The 14,127-nt window shown below is 60.9% G+C and overlaps 1 protein-coding gene across 2 annotated transcripts in view; it reads right to left on the bottom strand.

The window, feature by feature from the left end:
* Positions 1–13,880, bottom strand: part of LSP1 (lymphocyte specific protein 1) — a 33,100-nt gene extending 19,220 nt beyond the window's left edge. The window contains exon 1 of one of the 2 annotated variants that reach the window (XM_079787172.1): positions 13,751–13,880. In XM_079787172.1, coding sequence (XP_079643298.1) covers positions 13,751–13,821 — 71 coding nt within the window. In that variant the 5' untranslated portion in view covers positions 13,822–13,880. Of the gene's footprint in view, positions 1–3,930; positions 4,341–13,750 lie in introns of those variants that run through there. The other variant, XM_079787173.1, reaches the window with a different exon arrangement.
* Positions 13,881–14,127: the final 247 nt, after the last annotated feature.

Here is a 14,127-nt window from a genome sequence, read left to right as displayed (position 1 = left end):
GATTTGCCACCAGACCGACCCTCGTTCGGTCTCCATCCTGCCACCTCCTGTCTGTGTGTCCTCCTTCTGCCAACCCCCACGGCCTGCCCCACCCAGAAGGAGAGCAAGCCCCTGACTCCCCTCGCCCCGCTTCCTGGGAGCACGCACGGGACGTGGGGCGAACGGCAGTGGCCCTTGTCCCACCGGCTGAGGTCAGGTGGACACGCCCTGGCCCTCTGCCCCGAGGCCCCGGCCAGGAGCTGAAGGCCAGCATGTGGCTCCTCATGGCCCCCCTCCCATCACCCCGTTACCGACGAGGAAACTGAGGGTTAGAGGTGCAGCATCCTCCTGGGGAGTCCAGGCCCCCAGCCCCCAGGAGCAGGTGGGGGGCAGCAGGCAGTGGCAGGCCGGTCCCCACTTGGGGCTCAGCCCAGGTGCAGAGACTCCACGCTGTGCCCCCCCCCCCCGCCCTCTCTCCGACCCACCTGCCTCCACCTCCCGGTGGCTCCTACCTGCCCTGAGGTGCAGGAGCAGGCACTAGACAGTCCTCTGGGGGTCACCACCCCCCTGCCTGCCCCTCTGGTCTTCCTCGGCTGTGTGGGGACAACATGGGGGGGGGGCGGCCAACATTGGGGGCACCCGTGGCCCCTCAAGCACCCCATCTCCTGCCTCATCCATCCCTTCTCCTCGTTGCTTTCACTTGGCCTCTCCCTCCTCCTGCCCCGTCCTGCCCCGTCCTGCCCCGTCCTAGCCCGTCCTGGCCCGGCCATTCCAGCCTGTACAGTCTGTCCCTGTCCCCAGAGTGGACCCCTCTTTCTGCCGTCATGGTGGCCCCCGTCCCGTCCTCTTCCCTTCTCCCACCACCTGGACATGCCCTGGCAGAGCCCGCAGGGGACAGGCGCCCTGCCCCCGCCTCACCTCAGGACCCATAGGCAGCAGCCCTCCCTCCGGCCACCCTCTCACCTTCTGGGGTGCACTGGGGTCTGACCCCACTCAATGCCCGGGGCCCTGTCCCTCTTTCCTGCCCCCCCCCCCCGCCCCGGGGCCTGCCGAGGGCCTCCCGCCCCTGAGCTAGCTCCCACCTGCAGCCGGGTGCCCGCCTGCCCCGACACCTGTGTGGGCCAAGCCCTGGCCACCAACCTCAGCTGAGCTGCTCTGAGGGTGACGAGGGCGTCCTGGGGGCCGGGCCCCGCCAGCCATTCCTGGGGGCCGGGAGCCCCGGGGCACTCTCTCGGCGCTCTGGCCGGGGGCTGGGTCGGCTTCAGGTGCCCGGAGCGCCCTGGCCGCCGCACGCCGCTCTGCCCTGCTCCTGTTCCCAGGCTGCAGCTGGAGCCCGGCCTGAGCCTCAGCCGCTGGGCTCCTGCCCTGACGCCCTGCCCAGGGGGCTGGGCCACTCGGTCCCTGTGCCCCCTGCTGCTGGCTCGCCCCGCTCCCGGGCAGCACCCACTCTGGCTGACAGACCCCGGTCCCCAGGCAGTGCCGCCCCCCCGACGCCCAGCCCTGTCAACGCGGGGACACCCCACCCCCGGACCCGGGCCTTGGGTGGGCCCGAGGCAGCCACGCCTCTTTGGACACTGTGGTTTGGAGGCCTGGCTCCCCCAGCCCCTTCTGGCCAGCCCGGCGGGCGGCCGGCCCCATCCTTGCCCTGCTGGCCACACAGGCTCCCCAGAGGCCTCGGCAGGGCGGCCGGTGAGAGGAGAGCCTGGTGCTGGTGGAGGACGGGGGCCCCGGGGGCGGCAGAGAAGCCCCCGCCAGGGCTCCTTCCGCCTGCAGAGCCTCCCCTGGGACCGGCAGCCCGAATGCCATAAGAACGCCAGCCTCCTTGCTCTGTGCCAGCCCAGCCCCCACCTAACAAAGCCAGGCCCCCACGGGCTGTAGGACGGGGCAGGAAGCCCAGAGTTGGGGCGACTTCGGGAAATGTGCGGTTGGGGTCCCCTGCCTCCCTCTCAGCGTCCTCAGCACTGGCCTGGCCCGGGGGAGCCCGAGGGGAGCCTCGAATCCCTCAGGGGTGCAGAGGGGCAGAGGGAGATGCGTGTTCGGCGTGGGGCACTCCTGGGGCGGGGGCAGCGGAAGCGTCCGGCTTGGCGGATGGGGAGGACCCGGAGTCTGGGCGGCCGCGGGACTGGCCGCAGCCCCAGCAATAAGCCAGACTGAGACGAGAAATAGCTGCTGTGCCTGGCTTGTCCCAGAGGGAGGCCGCGTCCCCTCCGGCTTCCCCTCCCTGCCCGGCGCCTAGGCGTGGGTTCTGGGGAGCCCAGGCAGCCCACAGCGAAAGACGGGGTGATGCCGTGGGCCGGGGGGCACTGCCCACTCCCACAGCGGCCCTGGGCGAGGGCGGCCCCTCAGGTCCCGGCTCTCACCTGTCAGCCGTGCTACCCCCTGGGAGGGCGCGGCACGGAGGGTCCCAGCCTGGCAGGGCTTCACGAGTCCCTGTGGGTGTCACCGGGTCGGGAAGCTGGAGGGTGTGGGCCCCGCACCTGCCCGTGGGCACCTCCGCGCGGCTCGGCGGATCTGCTTACAGTCACGGGCAGACGTGGGTCTGTCTTGCTTTATAAGGGACTCTCCTGCTCCCCACATCCCACAGGGGGAGTTCCCAGGGAGTTCCCAGGGACACTTCCTGTGCCCCAACCCACTGGCCAGCCACCGCAGGCCCTCCTGCCTCGTGCCCATGCTTGCCCCCACCCTCCGTGGAGCCGGAGGTGTACCATCTGCACCCCGTCCGTGCCCCCTGCTCCCCCACCCAGGCAGCAGCCTGGTGCTGGGCCGCGGAGCTCCCTGGAAGGACACATCCCAGCCGGGCAGACCCTGCAAAGGACTCGAGGGTCCCGTGAGGAGCAAGCACAGTGGGGCTGCGAGGGAGCCGGCCAGCAGGGCCCCTCGGACCCGGGCCCGGGCCCGCCTGCATGGCAGTCCTTGCGCCATGCCGCCGTGGGGCGGGGAGAGAGCCAGCACCTGGTGTCTTCAGGGGCCTGGCGAGCTGGAGCTGCTGAGCCCACGCTCACCCCTGTCCCTTCCTCCTCCCAGAGTCCGGGCTTCGGTGGACCTGGCGATGCCCAGAGATGCCCATCCGGGAGCTCGCCAGCATGCTCCATGCCAGCAAAGAAGGCGGGGAGCCAGCTCATGGCCTGGCACAGGAGGACAGTCCTCCCAGCTTGGGAGAAACCTTGCAGGCACCCGGAGGAGGCAGCCTTTCAGCTGGGCCTTAGCTGCCTGGAAGGGTTCGGGAGGAGGAAGGGCATTGCAGACGGCTCAGAGGGAGGTGGTTACCGGGCTCTCAGCCTGCCTCCCGCCCAGCTCTGCGGAGTCTCTGGCCTTTGCCTCCGCTCTCTCTCCGCAGCACCGTGAGGCAGGTGGCACCGCACCGTGACGTTACAGAGGAGGAAACTGAGGCCCAAAGGGGACAGGGCACTGGCCCGAGCCGGCAGGAGCCGGGATTTGAGTCTGGAGAAGTGCTGAGTTCGAGGCCCGAGCACCCCCCAAGGCCCGGGTGCTGCCCACGCAGAGCTGGGTGCTGGAGGCGCACGGCTGCAGGGCCCAGTTCCATCACCTGTACAGTAAGGGCGCCCGGGGGGTGCCCAAGGCCAGTGGGCGCAGGCGAGGCCTCGGAGCCGTGCGAGGCGGTGCCCTTCCTCCCGGGAGCACGGGCCGGGCGGAGACCCCGGCGGCGCCTCCGGAGGCCCAGGGCGCAGGTGGGAGAGGAGGAGCCCCGGCGGGTGCACGCACCTGCCCACAGCCAGCCAGCTGGGCACCCCGAACCGGCCCCCAGCGCAGGGGCAGCTCCGGCTGGGCTGGGCTGGGCCAGATCCTGGGAAGGACTGGGAGAGCCCTGCCCGGGGCTGGCCTGGCACAGCCGCTTCGGCCCAGGCTCAGAGGGTGCCAAGCGCCTGTGGGCGGTGCCGGCGCGGACATCCTGCCCGGCCCTTCGTGCAGGTCTGGGCCGGAGGCACCTACCTCAGGAGGGTGTCCAGGCCCTGTTTGCTAGGGCTCCTCCTCAGGACCGCCGAGCTGCTCATGCTGCGGGTGGCCGCCGCCTGGCCGGTGACCTGGCCTGACCCCCGCCCTGGGGACGCTGTGGCGCCTTCTTCACAGGCCCGCTGGCCCTGGTCTGCTGCCCTCCTCCTGCCCCTCCTCCTGCAGCGTGGACCCTTCTCTCCCGTCTCCTTCTCCCCTCCTTGCCTGCCTGCCCTTCTCCTCCTTCACACCCTCTGCCCCTGCCCCTCCATCGCCAGCTGTCCCTCCCCTGTCTGGCCTGGTCTCTCTGGCCCTGGTGCCCCCTGCCCCGTCTTCTCTCTGTGTCTGCTGGTCTGTCCTGGGCCCTCTGGATCTGTGGGTCTCTGGGCCCCCTCCTCCTTCAGGCTTAGCAGCTGCTTCCTTTTTGTTCCCCCCAGCCCCCCACTCCGCCCCCCTCGGTCTCCTCCACCTCCTTCCCCCTCCTTCCCCCCTAGTAAATGTCAGAGAGGAGCCCTCCCAGCCCACAGCCAGGGCAGTGGGACCTGGTGGCCTGGGACGGGCAGGGCTGCCTCCTGCCCCCTCCTCTCCGTCCCCCTCGGCCATCTTGCCAGCTGCCCCTCGCCTCACTTGCTCCTCTTCCTCGTCACCTCCGCTCCCCAAGCTCAAGGGGTGCCTGGTCCCACATCTGCCCCGCATCCCTTCGAGCCTTTCTCCTCGCCTCGCCTGGCCTGGCCCGCGCTCTGGCCTCCTCTCGCTCCCTCCTGCATCTGTCTTTTGGGTCCAGCTCCCCTGCCTGCCTGCTCTCCCCCTGCCTCGCCCGCCCCTGCCCTGCCTGCTCCTGGGCCCTCGGCACCTTCTCTCTCATTCCCTGTCTCCCTGGTCCCAAACGCAGCCCCTGTCTCCTCTTTTCCCTGCGGTGTCTCTCTGTCCCTATCTCTGTCTCCCTCCCTCCCGCCCTCCCCCTCCCTTCCTCTCCCCTCCCTTCCTCCCTCCCTCCCTCTCCCTCCCTCCTCTTCCCTCCCTCTGGGTGCTCCATTTTCCTTTGTTTATTCCCAGCCCTCAGCTCCTTTTATCACCTCAAGGGGGAGGCCGGGCACCCCAGGGATCCTCTCTGTTCCCCAAATGGGGAGGCTCTGCCCTCCCCGGCCCCCACCCCCAGCCTGCCCTGGGCGGTCAGCGCGGTGAGACCCCTAGGGGCCAACCCCAACCAGCCTCTCTGGGTTGGTGTCCACGCTCCTGAGAAGTGGCCACTGGGCACAAGGTCAGTGCGGTGCCCTGGCCAGCCGGCCCGTGGCCCCTGGCTCTTTGGCCAAGGCCCCGGAGAAGCAGCCCAGCCCACGGTTTGTCTGGTTGGGCTGAGTCACCGTGACTCACTGGAGGCTAGTGGCCGGACAAGGCGGGGACTGGACCCACTCGAGGGGAGGCACCGAGGGAGCAGTCTCCCACCCGGGGCTCACCCGCGGGCCGACAGGCACACGGCCCCAGAGGTGGACACCACTGCGCCCATGGCTCAGATGGGGAAACCGAGGCTCAGACTGGATGCCAAGGCCTCAGAGCCGGGGCCCGGTGGAGCCAGAACCACAAGCCGGGTCTGCGGACTGCTGGCTACCCCGGCACGGTCCAGAGAGGCCGCCCTGCGCCTGAGGCCCGGCCCGCCCCTCCAGGCCCACAGCCACTCCTCGGGGATGTGTGAGTGGGCAGAGGGCAAGGTAATGAGCGCCCTGGCAAGCGGGCAAAAAGGCGAACGGGTCTCTGTGTGAAGGCAGATGTGTTGAGGTGGCGGCAACAGCCGGAAAAATTCCACATGGGCCCATAGCTCAGTCCGCAGTGACTCAGGTGGCGGCTGCTGGGGGAGACTCCGAGGGGGTCAGGAAGTCCGTGGGGGCCTGGAAGTCCCCCCAGCCCTCCCCCCGCCCACACGCAGGCTGGGTCTCGTGGCCGGTCCTGGAGGGGAGCCCAAGCATCTTCCCTCGCCCCGCACAGCCCAGGAGGAGCTAAGCATGTGGGGCGTGCCGTGGAGACCGCGTGACCACGGCTGGCCCCGTGTCCAGCCAGAATGTGGAGACCTGGGGACTCGGGGGCATGAGGAGGAGGGAGGCCGCAGGGCCAGGACCCAGCAGGTCACCCGGGAGGGGAGCTGGCTTCACGTTCATCTCCACCGGTCCACCACCCCCTTGCCTCTTGCTCTTAGTTCTGGAATCACAGTCGCCGCCAGGAATGGAATTTGCCAAGGCATATTTTGGTTTAATAGCAGGAAAAATATTCCCACAGGGGAGAAGGCTGCCTTGGGATTATGGGAAACCCCTGACATTAAGAACTTAAAATGGAATCACACAGCTTTCTATCAGAAATATGGATGAGGGAGAGGCTCGGGGACTGATCTTTCCCTGCACTGGCCATGACTGGTCGTTCTATAGCCAGGGCATGTCCTAACAGGGACAATAAGGTCAAGGATTTGACCTCAACTCCACTACTATTTGTCCATCCATCCATCCACTCATCCTCCCATCATCCTCTATCTATCATTCATCCATCCATCCATCCTTCCTTTCATCCATCATCCCTTTATTCTCCCATCCATCCTCTATCCATCATCTATCCTCCATCCATTTACCTACTCATCCATCCATCCATCCATCCATCCATCCATCCATCCATTCATTTATCCATCCTCTCTCTATAGCTATCTGTCTTTCCATGTATCGTTTATCAATCCATCAATTTCTCAATATATCTAACTATTCAATTATTTATATAAACACAATATACCCTTCTATCAATCTATTCAAGCATCTATTAATACATATATACCCATGTTCACCCATCCATGCATCCATCCATGCATCCATCCATCATCCACACGCATCCATCTACCCTTCTATCTAGTCACGCATCCATCACCCATTCATCTTCCCCTCCGTCTTCCATCCTTCCACCCATTTATCCATCCATCCATTCATCCATCTATCCATCTACTCATCCATCAACTCATCCTCCCATGCATTCACTCATTCATCATCCCTCCATCTATCCCCCATTTATCATTCATTCATTCACTTATCCTCCCATCCATTCTTTATTCATTCTTCATCCATCATCCATCCATTTGTCTGTCCACCCATCCACCCATTCACCCACTCATCCATCATCCATGTATCCATTTATCTATCCACCCACTTACCTGTCCATCCATTATCCATCCATTTATTCATCTGTCTATCTTCCCATCCATCATCCGTCCATCCATTTATCCATCTATTCATTCATTCTCTCATCCACCCTCCATCCATCATTTATCCTTCATCCATCATCCATCCATTCATCCACCTATTAATCCATCCATCCATCCATTTATCTGTCTATCTATCTATCATCCATCCATTCATCCATCCTCTATCTATAGCTATCTGTCTTTCTATATATAATTTATCAATCCATCAATTTTCTAGTTAATCTAGTCACAAAATTATTCATATAAAATCAATATATCATTTCATCAATTTATTCATTCACGTGTCAATCAATACATATGTACCTATGTTCATCCATCTCTCTTTACATGTCTTATCAAGTTTCCATCTATCCAACTATCCATTCATTCATATACACATACATATACACATACATGCATTCATACATACATCCAGCCATCTATCTAAGTGTCTTAATACATATAAAACACTTAGAAGAAGCATTCAGCTAGCCATCCATCGATTTGTAACATAATAACCACTCAATCTATGTCAATTACTATTATTTATATGTTCATCCATCAATTTGTATATCTACTTGCCCAGCTACCCAACCAGTGAATTATCTGTTTATTCTTTAATACATCCTTCTATCTCTTCAAATACCTCCTATCTCTTCATATATTCTTCTGTCCTTACTTTTATTCAACTCTCCAAATGTTTTGGTATTTACCCATCCCATTCCTACATCCATTCATATATCTGTCTGTGCAGCCACGCATATGTCCACCCCTCTTTCCATCTAGCAAGACATACACCCAACTGTGCATAAATACGTATATGTATGTCCTTCTTATACATATTTGCCCATCATATTACCCATTAAGCCACCCAAAAGATCTAATACTTAAAGCAGTTGCTGATACATAGTAAACCTTGAATAAAACTTACTATTGTTTTCATCCATCCATCCATCCATCCACTAATCCATATCTCACCCAACCATTTATCTCCATATAACTGTCCATCTATCCATATATTTTTTCAACAAACTTACTAAACACTGTGTTCATGTTCAGGTGCTGGGAATTCAGCATTAACTAAGTCCCTGTTCTCTCACAAGGCTGGCATTTTTGTGGGAACAAAAAAAAGTAGATATTTACTGTAATAGATCAGATGATGGTAAATGCCATAGAAAATGTGATTCAGGGTCTGAGGACACGGAGATCTGGAAGGGATTTGGTGTGATATATATAATAGTCAAGACAGCCTCCCAGGAAGGAAGTGGCCTTTCCTTATTTGAAAAGAGACTTTCCCATTGGTGGGCGAAAGACAGAACAGTGAGTGCAAAAGTCCTGACTCAGCTGTGTCTGTTCATCACTCTATCTCTTCAATAGTTTACCTAGCATCAGCCATATGTGCATTTACTCACTATCTTCCCATTTGTCTCTCTATATTTGCCCATCTCTCCATCTAAAAGTCTATTGTCATTCATATCCATCCATATGTCTAACTCGCCCTATAACTTTCTATTCATCTGTCCAGTTATTTATCTGTTTACATTTCATCTATCTATCCTCCATCTATCCCCCATTATCTATCCTCCATCTATCCCCCATTTATTTCCAGTCCATGTGTCCATTTACTAATTCATCCATCCACCCATTCATTTGTCCATCCATCCATCCATCCATCCATCCATCATCTCTTGGTATACCTGCTCATTCATACATCCAAGGCTGATTATTAGCTTGATATGCACAGGTCCAAAACAGTACCCATTTCATAGGCTAACATTTGTGTCATATATGTTGTTAAATATTCTAAATATTATGTCTGTGCTTATCTATCTATCCACCCATCCATCTATCCACCCATCCATCTATCCATGTCTATGTCTATTTATATACACATCCAGAATTTCGTTTATCCACTCATATGGCCAAACATCTATCCATTTGCCTATCTAATACTGCTACTTCTACTACCACTACAACCACTACCACCACCACCATCATCACCACCACCACCACCACCAACATCACCACCACCATCATCACTACCACCATCACCACCACTAGCTAAAATTTATGAGGAATTATATGCCAGAGACTTTTTAAGTGCTTTTCTTTATTATATAAACTTCATAAAACCCCAATGGGGTAGGTAGTATGCTATTTTAATGAGGAAACTGAGGTGCAGAGAGTTAAGTAACTTGCTCAAAGTCACATACTATACATCCATTTTAATTCCTTTCATAAGTCAATCGTATATATTTTATCACTACTTTCTGCCATCAATTTATCACCTGTTTTTCCATATAGTCAACTGGCCATTCACCCATTAATGTATCCATTCATCTACCCATCCATTCATTCATCCAAACATACATAGATATGTTCTCCTATCCCTCCATTTATTCTGTATCCATCCATCCATCACCCATCATTCATCCCCTTTTCTACCCATCTATCCATTCATCCACCCATCCACCTACTGATACTTTTATCCATCATTGAGTCTCTTACTTTCCTTTTTCCTTTCTTTTGTGACTAAGCCGTGGTTCATAAGCTTGTGGCCCAAGATGACAAGAGAGCAGACCCTTACGGCCCAGAAGACTGAGTGCCACAATAGAACCTCAGCAGGGACTGGAGAAGCAAGATGTGTCCTCTCGTTTAGACATTCTCATCACCACACACACCCATACCCACTCACAAATATGTGCTCACTCACAGAGCGGCAACGCAGTGCAAGGCACCACAGCAGTGAGAGCCCATGGCGGGCAAGGGGAGTGGGTCAGGGCTGGTGGCCTTCCTGGCTCCTGGGGGACCCGGATAGAGAGATGCTCCGACTTTCAGGGGAGACAGGCGGTCGGTCTCACGTGTGCCTCGGTCCAGCAAAGGCGAGGGCAGGATGGCAGGTGGTAGAGGTAGTGAGGTGCTGGGGTTCAGGTTGGGGCTGGGACCAGGAGAGGCTGAAGGCTTCTTTCTGGATTCTTCTGAATGAACCGGCTAGATCCCTCGATCCCAAGTCCCATTTCATTTCTTTTCTTTTTGGTTAATCCTCACCCAAGGGTATTTTCCCTTTGATTTTTAGAGATAGTGGAAAGGAGAAGGAGGGACAGAGAGAAACATCGATGTGAGAGGGACATATCGATTGGTTGCCTCCTGCCTGTGCCCCGACCAGGGTTGGGGAACCTGCAACCCAGGTACATGCCCTTGACCAGAATCGAACCCGGACCCTTCAGTCCACAGGATGACGCTCTTTCCACTGGGCCACACCAGGTAGGGTGGCCCTTAATCTTTAGGATGCCCTTCAGAAGCCCTGGGCAGAGCATCCCTGATGCAGCGGGTGGGGCGGGGACAGGGAGGGGCGGGGCTTGGAGAGAGCCAGTTGTGTTCTGACCAGGCCCGTGTCATTTCTGCTTTCTGGGCAGGTCCCTGGGGGCCTCCACGCTGTGCCCTAGTCCATGTGCATCCCAAAGCGCCGCCCTCGCCCCAGTGGGCACCTGCAGGTGCAGAGCCGCAGTGGCACTGCGTGGGGTTATCCAACACCTGCCAGCGGCAGTCCAGCCACTCCTGGGTCCCCCCGAGGCCTTGCCGGGTCCCTGGCATCCCGACCTGGAGCCCACACAGGGTACAGGCTTCCCAAACAGTCCGTAGGGCAGCCGAGTCAGGGGCGCTCTCCACGCCAGGGCCCGGCAGGGCCTGTCCAGAGTCCGCTGCTGCCCAGCTGCCTAGACAGCGGTTTGGCCCCGAGGCCAGTGTGCCCGCCTGTGTGACGGGAGGCCCGGATGTGCCTCCCTGGACTCCACGATGGAGAACAGGGGAGCCTGGCCTGGGGAGCGAGCTCACAGCCCAAGCAGCCAGGACCCCCACCGTGCAGATGGGGAAACGGAGGCCTCCGGTTGGGGCTCGTTTGTCCTGAAAGTCCTGGCTCTGCTGTCAGCCTCTGATGCCGGTCCTGCCCCCGGCACTCTGCCCATCCTTCTCCTCCCGCGGGCACTTGGGACTCAGGGCCCGGAAAGCAGAGTCCCTGGGCTTGACCCCCCCTGCTGGTGGGGGCTCCAAGGGGCCTCTCCCCACTGCCACCCATGGGCCCATTGCTCTGGCTCCCTCGGAGGGAAACCAGGCAGAGGCAGGCCGGCGAGTATGGAGGGCAAGACAGCAGGGTGCCAGCCCTCGTGCCACCCGGGCGGGGAGAAGTCTATTGGCCTGGTCCCGACCCTCCGGGCACTGCCTTGGGCCAGGGCTGTGGGACGAGGAGGCAGATGGGCCCCGAGAAAAGGTGGGGTGTGGGGAAGGAATTTTGACTTGCTGAGTCGGCAGGGGCGGGGCTGAGCCATCCTTCTCTCTCCCCACCCAAGGCGGGAATGTAGAGGGTCCAGATGGAGGGTGGGGGAAGCCAGGACCTCCGCAGCCTCGCAGGAGGCAGGCACCCAGAGTCCCCACTGAGCTCCACCTCCTGCCTGACCAGGGGGAGGAGCGAGGCGGCCCACCTGGGGGTCCCCAGGCCCAATCCAGCTCAGACTGGGGACGAGCCCCTGAACCCAGGCCCCCAATTCTTCCAGCCCAGCAGCCCCTGCCAGGGTGACTCTGCCCAGCCCCTCCCTCCTGCCCAGTGGCCTTGGCACTGCCCGCTGCTCCGGGCCGTGTTCCCTGTACCAGGTGGTGTCTGGCCCTGCTGGGAGGGCAAGGGGGTGAGAGGCCACCAGGGGCAAGGCAGCATGGGGTTCCCCCCACCCCAGGGCAGTCTGAGGGAGGAGGCCCCGTCCTGAGGCAGTCTGAGGGGGCAGCCCATGTCCCCAATGGGAGGGCACGGCCTGCGTGGGACTGGCGTGCAGGGCGATGCCCTGAGCCCCAGCAGGTCTTGGTGGGCCGCGTGTGGAAGTTGGGGAGTAGCCCAGCAGACCCAGCCCATGGGGGCTCCGGAGGGGCTTCCCAGGCCACACCCCCTCTCCTGGGCGTGGGGACCCCCCGTAGGAAAACCCCCAGTCCTTAAGTCACCTTGTGAAAGGAGAACCCATCACACCCTGAGTCTCGGTTTCACTCTGAAAGGTCGGGGTTGCACACACACCACACGGGGCTGGGGAGGGAGGAGGGACGTGTCTGCGGTGCCACCCACTCGGGACGGGGGTCCGAGGGCCAGGTCTCCAGCCCAAGACCCCACCGGTGCAGCCTAAGCCCCTAGGACAGGCACCGGGAAGCCCCACGCCCCAGGCTCAGCCACAGGCCCCCTGCTGCTGCCTGGGCCTGCCCTCCACCCTCCCTCAGCTTGAGTGACAGCTGGGAGGAGGGGCCAAGGATCAGCCAAGGAGGGAGGCAGGCGTGCCCAGCCAGGCAGCTCAGCCGTGCCCTTCTATGGGCATGAGGTGCCCAAGGAGCACGGGAGGCCAGGGTTTGGATGGCGCTGACGTGAGGAGCCGGTTCTGAGCAGGACACAGCTGTCCCCACTCACCAGCCGGGCGTCTGAGCACGCGCACCCTGACCAGACCCCGCCGGGGCCGCTGCTCAGCCTCCCGCCCGCCTCACCCTGGGCCGCAGACCCTGCACCAGCCCCTCCCTCGCACACACACAGGTACCTGCACACACACCTGCACGTGCTCACACTCATGCACACGTTGTCAGTAAAGGCACCCGCACAGCGTCAGGTCCTGCTGCCTCCAGCCTCCAGCAGAAGAGAGTGTGTGTGTGTTTTTTTTGGGGGGGTGGGGGAGTCCAGAATCCAGCAAGCCCGCCTTGAGGCTCCGGGCCCTGCCCTGCTGCCCTCTCCTCCCTCCTGCAGGCCCGGGCATCCCACCCCCTCCCTCTGAGCTGGGGGCCTGCTCCTTCCCTCCTGCTCGGCTGGGCAGCACCCCACTGGCCTCCTCCTGGGCTGGTCTCCACCCCCACAGGCCTCCGCATCCCCGCCAGACACCCCCCTGCCCCTGGACGCCCCACTTCCCCAAGCTTGCCCACTGCTGTCTCTTCTGGGACATTCACCCTGGGCCATGGGACCCCAAGGCGTGGCTCAACTGAGGTGCTTGCCCCCCCGCCACCCCTGACAGCCCTTCCCCAGGCCCTGGAGCCCCCCCTCTGCTTCTGCCCAGGCCGGGCCCAGGGCTCTGCAAGCACAGGTGCTTCCCGGGGGGCCGTGGGCATTCTTGGCCCAGCTCTGGGGGGCGGGCAGCCACGGCACAGGTGGCCCTTTTTGCCAGCAACCCACACACAGCCTCTGCCCATGCCCCGTCACACTGCACCCCAACCAACAGTCCTGCTGCGTCCGCTCGGGGACCTGCGGCCTCCCCAGCCTCCATCACCCCAGGAGGCTCTCGGCTGAGCCCCACACATAGTCTCGGCGGGTCCCCAGGTGAGCAGCCCCTCTCCGCCAGACCTGGCCCAGGCCTGCCCCCCCACCCCACCCCAACCTCCAGCCCTCCCAGCACCAGCTCTGCCATCCCAGGCCTCAGTCTGAGTCCCTGCGCCTGGCGGTGAGCGTCCAGCCCTCCTGGTCCCGGCCCCGCTCTCGGCCTCTCCCGGGGAGGCCCAGCCGCCCAGGCGGGTCCCAGGAAGGTGCCCCAAGGGCCGTCGACCTCAGGATTGAGCGTTACCCCGAAGTAAACACCAACGCACGGCCTCCTGTGCCCTTACCCTGCGCCTTCTTCGTCCACCAGGAGTTCTTCCTGCTCCTCAAAGCCCAGCTGGCCGGCCGCCTCCGCCATGGCCTGGTGCTCAGGGGACCGCTATGTGCGCCGGGCTCTGGGCGCTTCCTGGGGCGGCGGCTGAGCCCCTTCCCCCCCCCCCCCCCGGGTTTCACTTCCCCCTTCGCTGCAGGTTGAGGTTTGGCTGGGGTTGGGTGTTGTTTTCAGTCTGTTGCTGCAACAGGAGGGACACACCAGCCACCAGGAAGCATGAAGCAAGTCGTGGGGCCTGGGGGACAGGCCCAGGAAGGCGGGGGGGGGGGGGGGCTGGGACACCCTCCCGTGCTCCAGAGTCCCAGGGCCTGCCCAGGAACCCCCACGCACCTC

The sequence above is a fragment of the Cnephaeus nilssonii genome, assembly GCF_951640355.1.
Source record: "Cnephaeus nilssonii genome assembly, chromosome: 13".
NCBI lineage: Eukaryota > Metazoa > Chordata > Mammalia > Chiroptera > Vespertilionidae > Cnephaeus > Cnephaeus nilssonii.
The sequence above is the reverse complement of the archived record's forward strand: the minus strand, read 5'-3'. Positions and strand labels throughout refer to the sequence as shown.